The 22024-nt window shown below is 37.2% G+C and overlaps 1 protein-coding gene across 1 annotated transcript; it reads right to left on the bottom strand.

Annotated features, from left to right (window-relative positions):
• Positions 1-903: 903 nt before the first annotated feature.
• On the bottom strand, positions 904-20302 carry LOC122837067 (sodium bicarbonate transporter-like protein 11). The gene is made up of 20 exons (XM_044127138.1): positions 20140-20302; positions 15091-15141; positions 14206-14301; positions 13977-14011; positions 12985-13204; positions 12808-12889; positions 12538-12661; positions 10478-10687; positions 8809-8893; positions 8365-8490; positions 8158-8271; positions 7762-7894; positions 7416-7489; positions 6910-7168; positions 4553-4659; positions 4138-4303; positions 3786-3959; positions 3092-3287; positions 1542-1711; positions 904-1169 (listed from the first exon to the last, which is right to left on the bottom strand). Exons 1-20 carry the CDS (start codon positions 20174-20176, stop codon positions 1103-1105), a joined length of 2526 nt encoding a protein of 841 aa, XP_043983073.1. The 5' UTR covers positions 20177-20302; the 3' UTR covers positions 904-1102.
• Positions 20303-22024: the final 1722 nt, after the last annotated feature.

Raw genomic sequence — 22024 nt, 5'->3', positions numbered from 1 at the left:
CTTTGAATTTTATTGTAAGTTCACATCAAACACATTTCTACATGTATATGGAAAGCACCGCGTACAGACAGTTAAAATAGAAAACAGCAGGTGCTTTGACAATGTTGATGTATTAATGAGAGTTTTGATAAAAACAGACGAATAATGCAGGTGTTGGATTAGAAAAGTGGCTGTCCAGGAAAACAAACACATGAAACAAATTAGATGTCTGATCATATAAACCTGGTGATATTTGGAAACCACTCATGCTTAATAACTGGGTGGTCATAACTTCATTATCAGCATTTCTTTTACAAGATGAAGGCTGCCATGAATATATCCTTTTCTCTGTATTATAATGGATAATACATATACACACACACACGCACACACACACGCCTGCACATGCTAGAATTTGAATATATGAGGTCTGATCCTCCACTGCCATCTATTGGTTTCCTTTTCAAATCATAATACTTGCAGCAGTCCTCCACCAAACTATAAGAGCCCTGCAGTGGGATGGTTTTGGATTTTCAGACTGGAATTGCAAAAAAAAAAAAAAAAAAATTGTACAAATTTCTTTTTAAAAATATACATTTACTGGGGTAAATTGTGTTAAACCAGTTTGGTTAACAGTTTTTTCAATTTGTCACACCCATGACAGCGTATAGTACATCATGTGACTCATCAGAATAAAAGCTTCATAACTAAATAAACATCTGCTTACGAGAGGTGATAATTTTTAAGTGTTAAGATGTTTTCTTCTGTGAAATTGCTTGTAGTGAAGTCACCTCATTAGCATGTGAATTAAAACAGAAGTGATCCTCATTTAAAAAATGGAATATCTGAATAAAACAATTAAAATTCTTATTTATTTGAAAAGTAACAAACACGTTTATCTGTGTGTATATGTGTTTTTTCTACCTATGTGAGTGCCACTAAACTTCAGAAATGCTTCAGATTGAAGCCAGTTATAGTTACAGTGAAGTTTATGGAAAATAAGTCTCTCACTAGTAGGTGCTTCAGGCAAAATCTTGTAGGTACAATGGTGACTAAAACCTTAATTGACTTGTCAGTCTGTTCCCTTCTGTTTTCCATCTTTTCACAAGTTTGACCAGCTGTCCTACATGTACTGGGAGTCCATGATGTCCAGATACTTGGCATCAATCATTCGAGGAAGCAAGCTGATCCTGAGATCAAAAAACACATTAAAAGGATTTTTTCTTATTTGAAACATATGATCATGAAGGCAACTTGTCAAAACCACAAATAATGTCACAATATTTTTTTTCTGAGTAATTTCTTCTTTTACAAGCAGGAAGTTGTAGAGATTAGGTCTGAGGTAAAAATTCAAGTATATAAACTTGTGTGTGTACATAAACATATTATGTATACAGTATATTTAACAATGTTATATTTATATAAACTTACTCCACAGTCAAAAGTAATTCTGAGTCGTATTTCAGGAGTAAAATCAAAGCATTGATCAAACTGAATCTTCTGACACTGAACCTTAGGCTTTTTGAAGCCATTCTGCCCCCTGCTGGCTGTGAATGTCTCACCTAATAGGAACCAGTAGGATCATCAGCAGAGGAAACACCATCTTCATGTAGGGCAGAGGATACATCCCAAATGCACACAAGATGATCAGCTGGATCATCTGCACTGCTGTGAAGTAGTGCACTTTTCTCTGAGGTACACGGCGTATGTAGTGGGTCGGAGGGTAAGACGTCTAGACAGATGGGAAGTGGATCACACAGTTAATATACTGTATTAAATTAGATTGAGTTCAATGTAATGGCAATAGCCCAGGGTGGAATTAGAACAGATGCACACTGGCAACCAGATGAAGTCTTAAAAAAGGAGAACATTTTTTCTCTCATTTGTGCCCCAAAGTTTTGTAATGAATAATTTCATGTACAGCTTAGTAGCATAGTAGGCTAGTTGGGTGTTGTGTAGGCCAGGGGTCTGTATCTCCAGTCCTCAGGTTCCACTGTCCTGAAACTTCTCCAACACACCTCAATCAGAACTTGCTGACATGCAGATGAGATAATTCAGCCTTTTCATTACATTGTATTAGAGCAGGGATGCACCTAAAAGTTGCAGGGCAGTAGGACTGGAGGGCTACAGTTACCCCTGGTGTAGGCGCATCTTGTTTGCTGCTGATATTAGAAGTAGACTGTTAGCACACTGGGATGCCACAACACTTTTCCCCACCATCCATGTAAGAGTATTTTCTGGAATATGATTGGTTCAGAAGGCCTGTCTGTTTAGTGTCAGTGACAGAGAAAGGGAGGTGCTCATCCAGGTAGACATTCAGGCAAAAACAATCAGTAGTGAAAAACAAATGACGTGAAAGAAAGGCTTTCTGAATTTCATATGTAAAAGATTACAAATGTTGCCATCTTTGAAGGCAAATAAATTGCTTTGTGAATTTAACAAGTGTCGTGACAATTCTGTATCAGAAATTAGACTTTAGTTGTTCTTTTCTTCTGTGCCTAATCCAAAAGTTTAAATCACATACCAACTTCAGCCATTTGCAGTTTAATAAACATTTATTACAGTGACTATGCTATGCAGAGCACTGGAGACATGCAAATAAGAAAGATAAAATTACTTTGGAGCACAAATGGTTGATTTGTTAAAAAATAAAATAAATAAAATCCTCATCAAAGTTGTGCTGCCCTGGGCAATGAGCCATATTACCAATATGAAAACTGCTCCTGACCCTATCTTATAGTAACTCTGTTATTTTACAAATTCAAAATGGATAGAGAAAAAGACAAGTCTTTGTTATAGCAAGATAATCTGGCACACACAGCACCATTGTATTACTGCAGTGATTCCTGTAATTATTACGTTATCTTTATTATTATAACCAGAAAACATAGTTCTCCTTCAGTTTTGTCTAAGGTCTTTGATGCTTAAAAATCTAAAACGACCTGTTTTTGTTTTGTCATTTCTTTTCTATGCACTATTTTTGAATCCCAGTATTTGTCATCATTGTAATTAAGCACACAGCAGGATGGAAATTAATAACTAAGTAGTAGAAAGATGTATCTTAGTTATTACTAGATGGGTGAACCAAACATTTCATGGTCTTTCTGCTCACCTGCTCCTTTAGCAACAAGGTCATGCGATCTACCATCTGATTTCCATCGAGTGAGGTGGCTGCAATGTAAAGGAAGAGGCCGTAGAGGACGGGTTTGGGGATCCACTGAAGAGGAATAGGTAGCATGAATGCAGAGAGGCCGATCAGGATGTTCGCTGCTAGTGAGGTTAGACGCGTCTCTTTGACACTAACAATCCTAAAAGGACAGAAACGGAGCTAAAAGAACCAGCTTTTCAAAGTACTGATGCTCATCTTGATAAAAATGTGGTTTATTTTTAGCAGTGAAGCAAATAAGTGAACTGTAGTGATTGGCTGACGTGTCCTACATAGTAGGAAATTTTAACTTTTAGGATTGAAAGGATTTTGTATTGCTTAATTTCATGTGCAGTTATATAGGTTAGGTTGGTACTCTGCTGTATTGTTTGCCAACGGGCTGGCAACCCCAATCCTCAAGGGCTAAACTCCACAAAAACATGAGACTGATAGGGAGCTTCAGCTTTCTCCAAGAGCAAAACCTTAAACCAATTATGTCCAAACTTTGCTTAATTTTTTCATAAAATTGCAAATCCTTAAATCTCTGCATGTTTCAGTGCACTAAAAATCCAACAGAGGTGTTACATGTCTTCCTTGGATAGTGAGAAAAGCATTTGGACTGTTTAGATTTTTCGGGGGACCTTGTTTTAACTTTACTCACGTTGTGTAGACATGTCCGTTCTCTACGTGCTGCTCTACTTTGGCAAGCTGACGGGCGTGTAGGGAGGAATGAGGAAAGGCAGCGTGCATCCATGGCAACCCCAGACAGGACATGAGGATGTTGATGAAGCCAGTCAGCATTAAGTCCCAGTGGAACGCTGTGCCTTTTAACAACCTAGTGAAAATGTGCATACACACACATAAAGCTCCAACTTGTTTGGAAGTGTAGAAGGAGGAGTTTCTCTGTTCTAATTTGAGAACCAGAAGCTATTACAGAGAAAAAGGATAAGACATAATTTCTGTCATACTTTCTTGTCTTGTTGCTGTAATCAAACATCAAACTGGAGCCTTACTTATGTTCTGGTACATGTGTAAGTGAGATGACGATGTTCTGGTCGATAAAGATTAGCAGTGCAAGCAGGAAACCAAGTCCGACCGCAGCAAGTGAAGTCAGTCCTGACAGCTTTTCAAATGCAGGGTACTTGAAGATTGGACCATCATGGACACTGAATACAGGAACTTATAGGAGAGAAAATATGTTCTAAACACATGCACAGCACAAAGAAGTCAGGATAAAATGTGAAATTAAAATTAGGATCCTGTCTTGCATGCAGGTGTTGTTTAGGGAACATTAATATTCTCATCCTTTGAATACATCAAAAGCCACAGAAGCGTTGAATCACAAAAGGTGTTATGTGCCAAGGTTGCGCGTATAAACCTCAAGGGTAATCTTCTATCAATGCTTTGATTTGACGGCTCTGTACTCACGCTGTATGTCAATGAAAAGATAGGAGCCAATGAAGGAGAATATCACCACAGCGATAGGCAAGGCACAGTCAGACACCACCTCTCTGATTTTACCATTCAGGTACGGGCTGCATGGGGAATAAAGCATCACATAGTACAGCTTTCTATAACTTTTATTCAGTCTGTTATACAAGACTGCATGGTACTCACACTGGTAGCTGCTGTACTCACTCTTTTAGGATGAAAACAATAACAAAAGATGTCAAGTCATGACTGGTACTAAAAGTTATGAACATAACATTTCCATGTTGGTAATGTGAATCTTTTTCAAATTTTATTTTACAGGGAATTGGTTAAAATCCATAAATAGCTTGGTGCTTCCCGCCTGCATTATGGAATGTGACTTTTATATATTTATTTTTTTACTAAAATGGAATTCTTTTGCTGCCTCTAGTATCATGTTTGTCGCAAAAGTCAATTTTAGTACAACTGCAAAGTAATTTGTCACTAAGACTTTCTGCTGACAGAACAAATGTGTAAATGTGTTTAATAACTTAATGGAGCCAGAGTAGTAGCATAACAGATGCTCTTCAAACTCCCCAGATGGAGAGTTGGGAAGGAAACTTGCAAGCCTAATGTTTTAGTGAATGTTGAATTTATTTAACTCTATGATAATTCTTCAAGTTGCTTTAGAGTGTTATTTAAAAGGAAGCTAAAATAAAAAAAAAGTGTCTACCATCCTGACGTGAGCAAAAAGAGATCGCTGAGATGCTTTGAACTGAAAGTGAGTGCTGATGTAATGCCCCCTCCTTTTCTCATGGCAGACTAAACTGATGCAACATGAATGAAATGTTGCCTTTACTTAGGAGGCATTTAAGGGGTGGTGTGCCCTGTTTTGACATCAATACCTTCTCTTGTTAATATTTATTCAAGAGCAATATCTGCACTAACTTTAGAGCACTATTTCTCAACCCAGTTACTTCAGGGTCCACTATCCTACATGTGTTAGGGTTTCTTCCTTACATATACACATTACTTTAATAAGTATGATTATCAGGTTTCTTCAGCAGTTAATGACATGGAGGTAATGTTATTATTTGAAACAGGCATGCTGGAGAATAGTAACATATGAAAGATGAAGGACAGCAGATTAACACTGCTCTAGAGAATGCAGTTTGGTGTCATAGGCATTGTTTAAAATGCCTTTCACAACAGGTTGTAGATGTTCACTCTGGTGGCTTTTAAGATTTACTTTTGCAAATCTTTTTTTTTTTTTTTTCTCCGAAGAGTTTTTGTGGCGCTAGTGGCTCGTATTTTTTGCGACAGTAGGCAGACAGGAAAGAAGGCGAGGAGAGGGGGGGAGACATGCGGCAAAGGTCGCCGGGACCGGGAATTGAACCCGCGACGTCCACGACTAAGGCCTCCAAATGTGGGGTATGCTAACCCCTTGCGCCACCACAGCACGCTCACTTTTGCAATTCTGTTGTTCAGAAAAAATACCACTCAGAGAGGAGACAGACAAAGCAGAAGCCATAACTCCAAAATCAAAACCTTAAGTTTTGGAGACATCTGATGAAGCTAAAACTGAATTGGCTGACCATGCTGAGAATGTTAAAATTTGGAAGACCAACAACCCAACTATAGCATTTGTGGAGGTCACTTCATGATATGTGGATATTAAGTAGCAGGAATCACATCACAATTTACAGCAGGAAGACAAAATGTTATGTACCAATGTTGAAGTATCATCTTAGCCAGAAAGTTATTTGGGGGAAAAAAATGGTCTTTAAGATACACAATGATCCTAAGCATTTGACGAAATTATTTCGAAGGCTTAAAGACTCCAATTTTAGTAACAAAGCCCCAAAATCACAAATTTTCAGGGCAGAGGCAGAAAGGTGGAGGTAACCTACAAACCTGACTCAGTTACACCAGTTCTATCTGGCGGAATGGACCAAAACATCCATTTTAGGAGAAGCTTGTGGAAGGATGCCCAGAACATTCAGTTTAAAATCCAATCTGAATAAATACTAAGAAATTGTATGTAAACTTTTGTATTTAAAGAAAGTGCTTAAAAAATACTTTCCCTCATTCTAACATTTACTAAATATAAAGAATTTTGTTAACCCTAACCAGAATAGAAGAAAGATTTTGTCTTTTTTAAATAATGAATAAAAATATCTCATTTAAGTTGTATAGGGTGTCACAATCTAGAAATTATTGGTATGTTCAAAGAATCAATGCAAACCTGGCTCATTTAGTGATCAAATTGTATTATGTTAAAGTGTCAACAGTGAAAGACAATACTGAAACTTTATTCAAAATTAAGTTTGTTTTAAGCAAAGAACAAGGCCTCAAAATGTGAAATGGAACCGTACCTCCTCTTGATGAGGTAGAGTGCGTAACCCAGCCACAAAGTCCCCAACATGAGCAGCAGACAGAGAATGGGCCTTTCCCTTGTGCATTCCACCAGTGTCTCTTCTGGATGTTCAAACAGTGACATGTTCATCCCAGTTTCATGCTCCAGCTTGGTGGTTGTTTGGTTCTTGGTCCTATTTAGAAACTCATTTATCTGCTGAAGCACCACAGTTTTGTTTGTGGTTGCCAACTTTGGTCCGTAGTAAAAGTGTTCAAAAACTGTGGGGAAGAATGTCAGAGGTTAGTAAAAATATCTGGGAAACTGCCATACAAACCTGCTTATTATTTGACATTTGTGTTTTAAGGAGCGTTCCTTGTTTTCTAATCAGCCATAAAAATATTTGTACATTTTATGTGAGCAATCACACATATCAGTATTTTTCAATATGTCAGAAACCATGTTTTCTAGTCAACATTATCTATAATGGACAGATTCACAATGTATTCTGACCTTTTCTAGACTTACTTTTGACAGTGCCTTTCACTGCATCCCCAACAAAAGCTATGGAGATGAACAATGCAATAACCTCTTCTGTTGAGCTGTGAGATAAAGATAAGAAAAAAAGAATAACAAGCTATGTTATATATTTTTATTTATAAAGACACAGACATAATAACCTATTCAAGGCAACATAACAGAAGACATACCAACAAAGAACACAATTAATATTGGTGAAGCCAGAACTTTATAACAAATAAAACTTTTTCTTCTTATTGATTTCACTTCAGTAAGTGGCCCCATGGGTCAATGCTTCTTTTAATGTGTTACAAATCAGTCTGTAAGGAGAAAAGGAGCTATGTTGTGTATTCACCGTTTGAAGAGTTTCATCATCAGGCTGACATTGAATAAGCCCCCGAGGATAAGGAAGAAGCTGTTCCATAAACCGATGCAGGCATAGAAAGCATCAAAGTCGAGGTCGTAGTCATCACAGATACCCCTGATCACTATGAATTATACATACAAGACACACAGGCACCAACTCAAAAATATATTTTTCTTTCAAATTCAGAGAAGTTTTTTCTGTAAAACTACTTGGAAAATTATGTAATTATCTATTCGGAATATCAAAGCAGTGTTTCAGCCTTTCTATTAAACTTTGTGTGTGTAAACTGAAATGTTTTGTTTTTCTGTTGATTTAATAAAAAAAAATTAATTTCCACTTGTAGGTTTTTCTTTTTTTTTATATAATTAACGGAACGACACACACCGCTGATGAAAATGGCCAGTGGTGCAGTGGTCAGAGGAATGACCAGAGGGGAACCAGCAAACAGAGAGTAGATCACTCCTCCAATGCTTTGGCCAACAATGGTCTTCTGAACATCTATCCAGGCAAAAAAAATAAAAAATAAAAAAATGTGCATGTGATATATAAAAATAGTGACGTATCAGATAATAATAAAGACAAAGTCAATACCTATCTCCCCTCTTGTGCTTTCATCATTCAGAGAACCGAAAGCAATTGCAGGCAGGAGAATGGCAATGTAGAGGAAGATAGCCGTGGTGGTATATTTCAGTAAACAGCGATCCTTCCCTGTTATACCTGTTAATTGGGTAAACAAAGATGTAAAATCCTCAAACAGAAAGTTATCCAAAAAACCCCCCACAAAACTTTACAACAGGGGTCTCAAATTCCAGTCCTCGAGGGCCGCTGTCCTGCAACTTTTAGACGTGTTTCTGCTGCACCACACCTGAATAGAATAATTAGGTCATTAAGGCTCTAGAGAACTGATCTACACAAGGAGGAGCTAATTAAGTAATTTCATTCCAGTGTTTTGTACCTGTGGCACATCTAAAAACTGTAGGACAGCGGTCCTTGAGGACTGGAGTTTGAGACCTGTGCTTTACGACATTGCCATACCGTCTGTGAAGTCTGAAGGATAAAGAGGCAGTCTCCGACGAAGGTCATCATAAACACCTCTCCCGGCTCTGAAGAAATCTCTGCACTGTGAGACACAAAGCAGAATATAGTCAGCAATTGAAGCCTTTTGTTTTTCTTTACTATACAAAGCACCTCTGGCCCAGTGCTTCTGTGTGTAGCTATGTTTCTTTCCTGCAGTTAAGCCAAAGACAGATCTATTGCTGCCATTATCTTTGTCTACTTTTAACATTTCTTTCTCATGGAAAGTACAACCGGGCCAGTGCCTCTGTGTTCAGCTATTTCTCTTTCCTGGACAAGCTCAATTCAATAATTTGTTCAGCTAAACTTTAACAGTGAGATCTTGAAAAAGATCACAGAGACCTTTTGTAACAGGTCAGATATAAGCTTTCTCCTCAACGTTGGGTTTGATTATAATCAAAGACAGTTGTTTTTCTTTTCATTGTTTACCAATTGCTTTTGACAGAACATTTTCACATCCATCTAAGACCTTTTTTAATACTGACTAAATTTAATACCTAAGCATTTTAAACCCACTTGGTAAAACTAGAAGCAATTCACTGAAGTAAAGTTATCTAGTCAAGTGTGTATAAGATCGTTAATAGAATCTGGAATAAATTTTTGTCTCCTGAATCAAAAACTAAACTGTTTTTGTGAAGAGAGGGAAAGCTACAACATTGCTTATTGTTGACACAGTGTCTATATAAAACATTAGGAAAGACATGATGCAGGATTGGATCCTCAACATGTGCCTTCAGAGTATTATGTTTTAAAAAGTTGAGATAGTTTACAATTCAATTATCAAGGAAACATATTGCAAATCTACCTTTTCTTTGGGTAAAAGAATGCTAAATCAATCAAAATGTGGGTAATTTTCTTCATTCCTATGATGAAACGTAGACATTAGGTCAGGAAGAGAACACAATGATAATTTGAGTGCATGCTAAATAAGGTGTAGCAAGTATAAAATGACCATAAAAACAAATGTACCAGAATATTTTGTTTGGTTTGTAGTTTACAATACTGGCATTAAATCACAGGTTAAGAGGCAGCTTGACAGCTCCAATCCAAAGTGCTGTTTTCAGTCCAGTCAGATCAACAGCCTATTGGGAGATGCAGCCTTTTTACAACCCAGGCCATTATGTTCTCTCCCTTCAGTCTTTGGGTGTTCCTTCTTCTTCCCCTGCTTAACACAAACATTTCCTCCAAATTTAAAATCTGCATATAATGAAGTAGTTTATTGTCACACTGAGCTGCAGACATTTTGCCGTCAGCATAGTGAAGGGGTTGCCAGTTTTTGCCCAGCTGCTTCTCATTCTACAAGTCTAGCTAATAGAGTGTACAAACAGGATACTCAGATAATTTGGTTCATCTAGTTTAATGATCCACATCTTTATATGCCTGGATAGAGCCAGAAAACACAAGGGTGGTCTCCACATCTGGAGAGTTTGAGAAGTCAGTACAGAGTGTAGACGCTAGCGCAAATGCAATAAGGATGTTCTATCAGACATCTTTTTGTTCCTTTGGTTAATGCGTTTTGGCATTCATTTATGACCCTGTTGTATATACGGTCTCCTATATCAGTAAATTCTAGACTGATTACACACAAAACTGCCTGTATTATCACACAGTCTACACTTTTATTACACACCTGGAGTGCTTTTCCTCTTCGTGGGTCCGAGTCCTCCACTTCCTCTATGACTGTCTTCTCACTGGCTACAGAGAGCTGGTGTCGCTGGAAGACCAGCTCCTGTTTGAACTCCTCTGGAGTTTTGGTCTCCAGAAGCCTTTGCCTGAAGTCAATGTCAGAGAACATCGTGGCAAATGTCCTACCCAGTTCCACGGCTGTCTTGGTGCTTTTCTACAAAACATTGTTCATAAAAAGGAATTTAACAGATGCAAAGTGTCCTGTTTACATAAGCCTTTTCAATCTCACATATTTTGCTAGATATCATCCTTAACCTCAATGCTTTTTCAAAAATCAAAAAAATGTCTGCTCAAATCTGAGTTTGTTTTTTTTCTCCAGTCCACACATGGTCAAAATTATTCATACTGACTCTAAAACAAACATACAGTTCCACTGATACACAACTTCACCTTGCAACCTAAATGTTAAGCCACACTTTTTGTAGTCATCAACAAATTTCTAGGGAGTTTTCTGGGTTGCCATTTGAGTATGATTCTTGGCAGAATTGTTAGAGTTAATTTAAACTATTTTTGATAGTGTTGAGGTGAAAGTTAACCTGCTTCATTAAATAAAACCAATTCTTGTGTTTGCATTATATCATTGCTGGAATTTGTTGGAACATTCAACTATATCCAAGTGATGACCATCTACCCTTAATTTGGAAGAATAATGAAGCTTCTCCATTATTTTATCTACTGGGTTCAGTCCATGAGTACCTATAGTCACAACATGCTGCTATCACCACCATGCTTGACAGGTACCATTCTAATTTGTAGTCATTATGTACAATTTACAATGTACCACAATTTCCAGACTATAGAGCGCACCTGATTATAAGCCGCACCCCCTACAGTTTTAAAGGAAACACATTTTGTACATACATAAGCCGCACTGGTGTATAAGCCGCATGTGCCTACATTGAAACATGAGATATTTACAAAGAAAGACGGTACACAGAAGGTGTTTTTAAAGTTTTAATAATATGCCGTAGCTTTTCTTTCTGAACAGCAGCAATATAGCAAAACAACACTAACAGGGCTGGTTTAAATAACATACGGTTAAAAGTCACGGAGAGCCGTCATCCTCTTCCTCCTGTGCACTGAAACCATGGAAGTCTTCTTCCTCAGTGTCTGTTTCCTTCTTTATCGGCCAGCTCGATTGCTTTTAACTTGAAAGCTGCATCATATGCATTTCTTCCTGCATTCTCCATGATGAGGGTCTCTTCAAGCTAATTGTATTCACGCACAAAGCACGATGTTACATTAGTCTCCCTCTACAGATATATTCCAGGTGTCTCACGCTTACCTTTTCTGCTCCAGCGCCCCTACTGGCCGTTAGAAAAAATTCATAAATAAGCCGCATCGTTGTATAAGCCGCAGGGTCGAAAGCGTGAGACAAAAGTCCCGGCTTATAGTCCGGAAATTACGGTACATAAGTTAGTTTATTAGAGTGACAGCTGCTTCAGCTTTAACTCATTTGACCATAAAACTTTTCTCCAAAAGACATTTATTTGGTCATGGGGGTAGCTGCATTGTTCAGTAGAGCCTCAATGTGTTGATTAGAAAACAGATACTTATTTCTCGGTCAGCAGCAGCAACGTACATTATTGTGAACAGTAACTCATGTTGTAGCCGATTTTACTTCATAAAAACAACAAACCTTTTTGGTTCTTGGATTTTTCAGGAAATCACAACTTTCCTAACATCCTCCTTTCCTTCTGATGGCGATAGTTTATATCAAATAGTTAAAACTGATCTAAACTGAAATTCACTGGTTAAAATAAGGTTTACAGTCGCCTTCTCAAAATCACAAACAGAATCATAACATGCCAGAAGCTGGAATCTTTGATAAATATAAAGCTAACCAAAGACTTGTGGAGTTAAATCTACTCAAATAATCATTCCAGCCTGATAAAAGAACTGTTCAAATTCATCATTAAAGTAATGGAATTATTAAAACTTTTTTGCTCAAGCTTGTTCATACAAAGTTTTATTTGGTTATTTGGTTTACAGTTTTTGCTTTACCGTTCTAGGCGGTGCAAGGATCAGGATAACATAACGGGCCTCGCAGCAGTTGACTCCCCAATTTTGTGGCCTCTCCAAGCGGGTAATACAAACATGACGCCTCTGTAGGTTTCTCACATTGGAGCTGTACAAAAATAAAAAAAGATATGCTGTAGCATTTAAAACTGACAAGTCTGAATGATCTGACACCACCAAATAGAAATGGTAGAATGAAGAAATTCTGTGATCATAAACATGGTAAGAAAGGTTAATTGTCACAGCTTAACTCACAGAATACAAAGCCAAGACTGCTGATAATGAATGCCGGTTGAAGTAGCAGTCACACCCTGAATAGTCTCCGACAGAAGGTGAACTGGAGAAGCAAAGCAAATGAAAAGACAAGACAATGAAGGTTTTAATCTTTATTTTGCAAGAAAATAATTGTGAAGACTTCCTTTCTTCACTCACCATTAATATCTCTGCCTCCTGCATCTGTGAACAGTGAGTTCATCACCTCTTCTACATTACAGTTGCCATAGCCGTCCTCCACCATGTGAGCAATCATTTGTCTCAGAACCTCATCCAGAGTGGCAGCCTTTTTGTCCAAAAGGATGCTTGCCTGAGAAAGGAAGCTGTCCAGATCTCTGTGGGCGCGCACTTCCTCTTGGAAGTTCATGGGTTTTACATACTGATAGGAAGGAGAACAGAATATATGTGATTAGGAACTGCAAAAGGAAATTGGACATCTTATGGGCCTTATATGAGAAACTTCACTTTACTTCACTCTGACTTTGTTAAAATAACTCAGATGTTTTCAGGCCGTTACTACAGCTATCTCGCTCTGAAACCCCCATTTATTTTCCACCTGGGCTTTACACAGTCATACATTTATTCTGCTGAAAGCTGATGTTTTTTGTGGACTCTATTTTTGTACCTTTAACTATTTGGCCCTTCTTGATTATCATTTTGTGACAACAAAAGTTTACTGGCAAGCTGCCTTTATTATGTTAATGGCTCTTTGTTGTGATTGTTTACCTTATATAACTTAAACAAATTTGATCTTGGTCTTTCCAAGCTGTTCAGTTGTAATAAAAATAAAATATGCCCTTCTTCAAATTCCAGATTCCTTATTTATGTATTGTTTTGGAAACTATTCACATTGAATCAATGTTGTACATGAGAGGGGATCGAAATTCTTCCAAAACAATGCAAAACACAAAATCGACTACAGAGCGGTGTTACTGCTGAGGGGGATTCTACAAGCTTTTGAAGTACAAGATGTTCTTGGGTTTTTTTTCAATACACAATTTTTATTTTGTTTTTGTATAAGCAATTCATTGTGTTTTTGGAATCTTAAAGTTAGATTTAAAAAGTTTTCTATTTTGCAGTTATTTTGTGTTATTCAATAAAAACCAAACAAACAAAAAAAACAAAAAAACACCTGAGAAATAAAATCTTACTTTTCTTGTTGTGTTTAAAAGTCCATATCCAGGACCTTCAGCAAAGAAGAAGAAGTACATAAAATGTTTAGATTATGCCATCATATCCAATTTTTTTCTCAAATATCCAGTTTATTTTAATGCCTCATACAAAGCAACATTACTCTGTAGTTTCTGAGTTGACCTGAGTTGCTAAATCCATAAATGTTGACTTTTCAGAAGAAACTCCATGTCTTCCCCAGGCACAAACCTGCAACACTGAGATGGATGTCATTTTCATAAATGTTGTCTGTAATGATGGTAGGTGAGTCCTGATCTGAATCTTCCTTCTCTCCATCCTTCAGCTCTGTGGATTAAAACATTAAAGGGCAATCAAAAAACAAACAAGTCAACACATCTCACTCTGTAGTTTCAGCCTTGGCACAAATAATTTGTTTTACAACTGAGGTAATCACATAAAAGTAGCTGTAAACGTCATTAGAGAGCTTCCAAAGCTGCTGTGTTATGATCACACTGAGATAAAACTGCTTTTTGAATCAATGGGATGCTCGCCACATTAACAGCATCTCCAGTAAGGGACAATTTATTCTGCCCTTCCTCCACTTTGCCATCTGTTGACAAGAAAACAGCAAGAGGGAGAGAGAGCGAGAGACCCAATAAAAAATCCCCCTCAAACCAGACATGCTGCAATATAACAACAGCAGCCTCTCGTAAATTCCTTCATGTATAGAAGATAAATATGGGTTTTTGATTGCGGGTTTTATGGGAGGAAGAGAAACCGCCTCAGAATTAGAAAATTAACCCTTCGCAAGCACAGCTTTGTGCAATGATTATTCCTTCAACTCATCATTATCACTTGCCTTGTTTTTCACCTGTTAATTAACCTTCCAGCTCACAGAGAGTGGACCGGCTGTGCTCAGCAGAATGTGAAATGGGCCATGAGTGAGCAAAGAGAAACTTTGATATTAGCATAAAGAACCAATTACCGTAAATATATTGATGCATGTATCATCACACAGGAAAATACCTCAAATAATATTTGATGAAATGTAGAGCACATAGAGTTCATAAGAGGGGAGGACAAGGCTTAGAAATGCAGTCTCAGTAAACATTATGTGTGGATGCAGCTATATACCCATCTCCTGGAAAACATATCCATTCTCAGACCTCCCAGTGGATGGAGCCTCTGTGGAAGTGAAAAAATAAACATGTTTACAAAGCTTCAGGCTCAGTTTCAAGCTGGCTGTCTCTTTTATTAAAGATTTTTATTGTTGTTTGTATTGTCTAGAAAGTCACCATCCCTCACCTCAGATATGGAAAGGTTAGAATTATATGAACTCTAAGCAGAGGAGAATAGTGAAAAAAGTTAATCATCCAAAAGTTTGAGCAGTATAAGGACCTGTACTGCTTTTCCAGAGTAAACTTTAGTTTTTTACCTTCTTTATGTGCTACAAATGGCAACCTTTCTGTCAGCAGATAAAGTTGTTCATTAAAAGTTTTTCAATACATGTTAAACCAACTTTTTCTTAAAAGGTATTCAGGTTTTTTAGCTGTTGGTTGTATTATTTTCTATGAAGCATTCTTAAGAGCAGTTTTATGATATTCAGCTTGTACTTTGGGGTTAATCAAACTTTTTTAAGGTAACAGTCACTTATAGGCTGCACAGTTTCTAACTGATTAAATTATTTTCTGTAAAAGGCTGGACACCATAACAGATTTTCTCCAGTTGTGTGTGCAACAGAAACCTGATATTTACATGCACTAAAAAGAGAGACATAACTTTTTCTTTCGTGACTGTCACAACATGAAATATTTTTGATCATTTAGGTCTACCATAACATTTTCTAAACTCCAAAATAATAATATTTCCTTAAAATAATAATAAAATAAAAATTATATCTATAATCAATTGAGTCCCGTACTAACAAGAGATGAAAGCCCACTCTGCTAAGAAGTATCCATTACTTCAATAACAACGTAGAAAACCTAACTTGTAGTTTGCAAATGCAGCAGAGGAGATTTTCTGACTGAAAGTAGTAGATTAATCCTCTGAGGTTTGAAATTGACCAGTATATGTAAATCAAAGTGCATCAGTGTGACATTTTATTGTAAATTGAACTAAAAATCACAAGAACCAATTAGCCTGATCATTGCCTACTTTTGGGTGAGGTATAAGAATAAGATGTGGCTTCAGATAAAATGTCACTGATAGAAGGATGTTAAATCTTTTAGTCTACAACTGTTAAATAGATCTCAGCTGGTCAAACTGCATTTCACCAGTTGAAGACAAAAACTGCAGACATAAAGAGCTCCCATCATTCAGTGACCAGTCGCTGAACCATCAGCCCCAGCTGAAAAATACAAAAGAGGGATGAAGTTCAACAATCTATTTTCATAGTTCACTATGCAAAGCATGAGGCTGACTTACTGTTTGTGTAGATGAAAACATAGTGGGATTTAAGCTGGCAACAGGCATCATTTTCTATCTTCCTTATTTATTTTGATTGGTCAACAGTGGGGAAATGCAGCATAAATAGAGTGTAATAACAATATTTTCAAGTAAGTTTCTTTAATTCATCTGACTGCAATAGGGGTGGATGGTCTTCTCTCTGTTGAAATCCTAAAATCACCTACAATAAGGTGTTCTCTCTTAAAAATGATAAAATAACATGTTCACGTACCCCAGAAAAAATATCAACCCTTCTCTATCTTGCACACAAGTGAAAAAAAATTCTCATTGAAAGGTTTACTAATTACCCATTACCATCTGAGCTTACTGAATAATTTAGATCCCACTGTGACAACTTGACCTTTAAATTTTCTTAAAAAGCGAGTGGTGGGTGTGGGTCAGGAAAATATTTGGGAGGCTAAGAAAACAGCAAAATTCTTCCACATTTAGTTACAAGAAAAACCAGATGCCAGCTGTGTGCAGTGTTTGTATAGGCGAACATGTATCTTCAAGGTGCTGCTGCAGCTGTGCAGAAGGGATTTTTTATTTTTTTGCCTGAGGCAGAGTTTGGCTGCAGGGGCTCGGAGCAAGGCTATATCTCAAATCTGATTAGACAGAACATTCCCAGGCCTCCTCCACATCACAGGAGTCTGGAGACAACAGGGGACCCACGGCCCTTTTGCAACAAGCAGTTTGACCCTCGCTTAGCTGCGCGGAGGATTTTGGAGATCTTTTAAGTCTTGTCTCAAAATAAGATCAGCTTTAATATTAATACTCTCAACGATAGATGCAGCAGAGATTGGCATTGAAATACAATGTCTTTTAAATTGTTGTGCTGACAAAAGTGGCATTTAGGCTTTAAAAGAATACATGCAGGACAATTAGAATTAGAAAATCACAGTTTTATCTCCTCTACCTGCTGTTGTCTGGTCTGAAGAGAGCACAGGAAGTAAATTAAATTGTTTCTGTTTACCTGCTGTCCTGCCAGCTTCTGCCAGTGAGTCTGCTAGGAACCTGGCCCACTATCTCAAACATGATGCTGTCTTGGGACAGAACAGTAAGACTAAGCTCTGACTTTTTCCACAAAGGAAAGCTGAAACCAAAACAGTCTACTCTCTGCTCCTTTGACCTTGTTTATTAAAGGCTTCACAGCACTTTCTTGTCATGATACCAGAAGGTTTAAATTCTTATTTTCCTGTTCATGATTCTTGCCTCTTAACATAACGGATGCCACAAATTTAAAAGTAATAGGTTAGATTCATTGAGGCATCATAAATAGTTCTCAGAGAGTTTTGTCTATGTAGGTAAGATAGCATCACACAGTCAATGCAGCTTCATGGCCAAACCACATCCCACAGGTGTTCTGCTATATTGAGCTTTGGTAACTACTACAATGAATTCTTGGTCATGTCATCAGAGACGTGATATTAAGTTTTTGATTAAGTGGTTTAGCCTGTACTATTCTCTACATTGCAATATGGATAAGCTGTTGTCTTAAAAAGATGGACATTTGACCCCAAAACAAAGATGATTCCTAACCCCTAGGTCTACTGCTTGGCTGTTTGGATACATTAAACTTTCTCATTCAGCTACAGCGTAGCTAGAAAAAGAAGGCAAACCAAACTACAACTTTTTATCCAAATTTTTTGATAATGATAAGATAAATTCACTTTGAACTTCATTGTTCATTTGAAACAAAGTCAAGCCAAATGTAAGCATCACTGATATGGATACAAAAAGGCAAAAGTCAGAATCTAGCTTTCAACAAGCCTCAAATACCATGGAAGACTTAGTAGTACAGACATGCAATCACACCAGTTCTGTGCATAAATGTAAAAAATAAATAAATTAATAATAATAATAATAATAATAATAATAATAATAATAATAATTGTTATTATTATTATTATTATTATTATTATTATTATTATTATTATTATTATTATTATTATTATTATTATTATAACAATGGTTTATTTCTAATGACCTTTTTGTCAAATTTGTATCTCAACGGCCACACCAAAAGTATTGTTTGGTAAATGGAGGCATGTTTTCTGTGCTTTTTTGTTGTCTGTTTATCAACAAGATTCTATATAAAAAATTGGATATTTGACCAGACTTGATAAAAGATGAAGTTTGGGCAACAGAAGAGTTAATAAATATTAAATACATACCTAGATAACCAAACTAAAAGGAATCACTAGTCTTTGATAAATTTCTGTTTGTTTAACTTCAAATCTGAGATTATGTAACCCTGCTAAGCTATTGAACATGACTGGATGTCTGTACTGAGGGTATTTTCTTCAACAAAAAGTCCAACTTCATAAGGATTGTTTTATTATTCACAAACTCTCTGTTATCTGAGGCTGGAAAGTGAATGCCCTTGAGCAAAAACAAAGAGAAGAATGCTTGTTCTGTCTCTGGGAAAAAGAGAGACTGATACTACATCAAAACTGTAGGTTTAACTTAACAAAGCATAAAAATAACTTAAAATTGACCTAAATATACTTAAAGCAACCATAACGTAAAAAACTCAAGACAGCACTCAAATTTCAGGTTTCTCTAATGTACCATGAAAAGTTTAAAATTTCACAATGTACACATTCATATGCTTTATTGTTAAAAAACAAATACCAGGAAGCAGGAACTGCAGCTCATTCCACTTAAACACCTCAAAGGATGCTGATAAGAACAGACTAATGTGTGTTTGTCTGAAGCCAGGAAATTGACTGCTGGACTAACTTTAATCAGTGACACATCAGATGCAGTATAATAGCTAAAGATCATGTCTGAATGTCTTTTTCCCCAAACTAGACATCAAGGGGATTAATTTGACATGTGACATGTGGCACTAATCCTTGAAATCCTTTAAGGAGCCATTTCTCAGTGATTACAGGGGTGACTTATAAATAGCCTTTATGTCTGATCATAAAATCAAGTAAAAAACATGGGACTGATATAGGCTTAAAGTAAATAATCTAGATTTTTTCATGTTGAACTATTATACATACATCAATGTTAGTCTTGAAATTGTCGAAATGAGAGTTGGACTTCACCAGATTAGATTCTGCCAGTTAATCTTCATAATCCTTGACCAGTGAAAAAACTAAGGTGGGTACTACTTTAACTCTTTAATGGAGTAGCAGAAAGATGGAAATATAAATTATTTTTGTGCTTTAGTCAAACTAACATAGACACATTCCAACTAAGAGTTCTGGGAGACAAACAACAAAGAAACGTATCCTCCTGTTCCAGCTGAGATACAAAAGAATTTGCAGCTTGGCATTTAGAGGTGAAACAATCTGAACAAAGTACTGCTTTATTAAGAATAAATATTAAGTCTAATAATCAAGTATTTAAAAGCTGCTTTTTTCTGCAGTTGTAGTGCATTTGTACAGAAGGAAATTTAGCTCCTGCCTGTTTTTAAAACACTTGATGAAAGTGCCGTTTATTGCTATAATGTAAATATTGACTCATGTGCCCTCCTAGCAATAAGAAAGGGGTGTCTAAATAAGGACTGAACAAGACAAAAAAAAAGAAAACAGTAAATAAAAGTAATTACAATTTTTTTGACAATTTATACCATGCATAAGGTTTTGTTTAATGAACATTAACAGCTCACTCAGACAAAAAAGCTGCGTTCTGCAAACAGGCTTTCTCACACACTTGACACAGCTGGCTCAGGTTGCATTATGAAAAGACCTTCTCGCCCCGTTAAAACCCCTGTGAACTCACCAGATGGAACAAAATGGAGAACTTTTTTGGAATTCATGTTCTTCAGGCTTTCGATAAAGATGCTTTCCAAAAGTCAACTCATCATCTCTCTTCCCTTCATCCACCAGTTTTTTTTGTCGTTAATATTTTTCACACACACACACACACCCACGCACACACACACATCATGGGCTTGGACACTGAGGTAAAGTCACCACCCTGTACCTCCTCCTGGAGAGCATGGGAGGGGAGGGCAGAGAAAAAAAGATTGAAAATGAGAAATGTTTTTTTTTCTCTCCCTTTAATACTTGCTTCTTGAGTTTAAGAACTAGGGCATTTCAATAACATATTTCTAAAGACAGACAGCTATTTTTTTTATCTCTTTTTTTTGTAACATTTGACTTAAGGTTCAGATGCCATATTAGGAATCTCCTTTTAGGACCTTACAATGAGGATTATAACATTAGATGAGTGTTAGTATTGTGGTGCACGAATATCATAACTTACTACATTTTTAGCAAAATGTTGTTATTGACTCAAAAATTGATGACGTTACAAGCATGATGAGCAAATTTGTTTGGAGGGATACCTTGCTGCTGCTGACAGAATGTCCAGGCACCTGGACATTCAAAACTGCCAGTAAATTCAATAAACATCAATAGGTTTGTCGAGCTGTTAAGCATTACCTGAAAAGTGATAAGTAAACAAGCATAGTTTGAGCAATGTTTGCCAGCCCACCTTATTCAAAAGAAAATCAATCTAGGTGTAATCTAGCATGATGAGCAAATTTATACCATATATTATATAGTCAATTTTTTCATAGCAACATCACTCCATCACTCTGAGTTTTCCTGTTAACGTGAGAACCGCAGATCAGACTTATCTCTTGTTTGGGTACATGTTCATTAAGAAATTACCTTCAGGGATTGCTGCAGAAAAATGCCACTAAGAAGCATAAAGTTGCTCACTCAAGCCTTTTGACACACTGGCTTATTTGAATGCAGTAAATATAACTCATTTGTCAATTCTGAAAAATGTGGAAACATGAATTGTTTCTCATAAATGTTCTGATCTCAAACTGACTAATAATATGAAACCTTAGCTTTATCTTCGTCTTACACCTCCCTTGTACCTTTTTCACATTTTGTTAGATTGCAACCAGAAATTTCAGTGTATTTTTTGAGGATGGAATGTCACAAAGTGTAGAATTTTGAAAGAAAAGGAAAACTATACATGCTTTTTTAAATATTCTTCTAAAAGTGAGAAATGCATTTGTATGAAATCCTTTTCTTTCTGACAGAGACAGAGGTAACCTCGAGTCCATTTGTGTGTAGTCAGTGCAAATGCAGCTGTTCTCTCTAAATAAATATAAATATATCCTTCCATCCATCCATCCATCCATCCATCCATCCATCCATCCATCCATCCATCTTCTTCCACTTATCCGGGGTCGGGTCGCGGGGGTAGCAGCTTCAGAAGGGAGGCCTAGACTTCCCTCTCCCCAGCCACTTCTTCCAGTTCCTCCGGAGGAACCCCAAGATGTTCCCAGGCCAGCCGAGAGACTTAGTCCCTCCAGCGTGTCCTGGGTCTTTCCCGGGGCCTCCTCCCAGTGGGATGTGCCCGGAACGCCTCACCAGTGAAGCGTCCAGGAGGCATCCTGACCAGATGCCCGAGCCACCTCAACTGACTCCTCTCGACGTGAAGGAGCAGCAGCTCTACTCTGAGTCCCTCCCAGATGACTGAGCTTCTCACCTTATCTCTAAGGGAGAGCCCAGACACCCTACAGAGAAAACCCATTTTGGCCGCTTGTATCCGCAATCTCGTTCTTTTGGTCATGACCCAAAGCTCATAACCATAGATGAGGGTGGGAACGTAGATCAACCGGTAAATCGAGAGCCCTGCTTTT

The sequence above is a fragment of the Gambusia affinis genome, linkage group LG09 (assembly GCF_019740435.1).
Source record: "Gambusia affinis linkage group LG09, SWU_Gaff_1.0, whole genome shotgun sequence".
Classification (NCBI taxonomy): Eukaryota; Metazoa; Chordata; class Actinopteri; order Cyprinodontiformes; family Poeciliidae; genus Gambusia; species Gambusia affinis.
This window is presented reverse-complemented; position numbering and strand designations above follow the sequence as displayed.

Coding starts and splice junctions, on each gene's coding strand:
- LOC122837067 (XM_044127138.1), bottom strand. CDS start 20,176: ATGAATTCCAAAAAAGTTCTCCATTTTGTTCCATCTG. Junction 12,662..12,807: donor CAGTCTTGGCTTTGTATTCT/GTGAGTTAAGCT, acceptor ATTTTTGTACAG/CTCCAATGTGAGAAACCTAC. Junction 8,272..8,364: donor AAGCACAAGAGGGGAGATAG/GTATTGACTTTG, acceptor TTGCCTGGATAG/ATGTTCAGAAGACCATTGTT.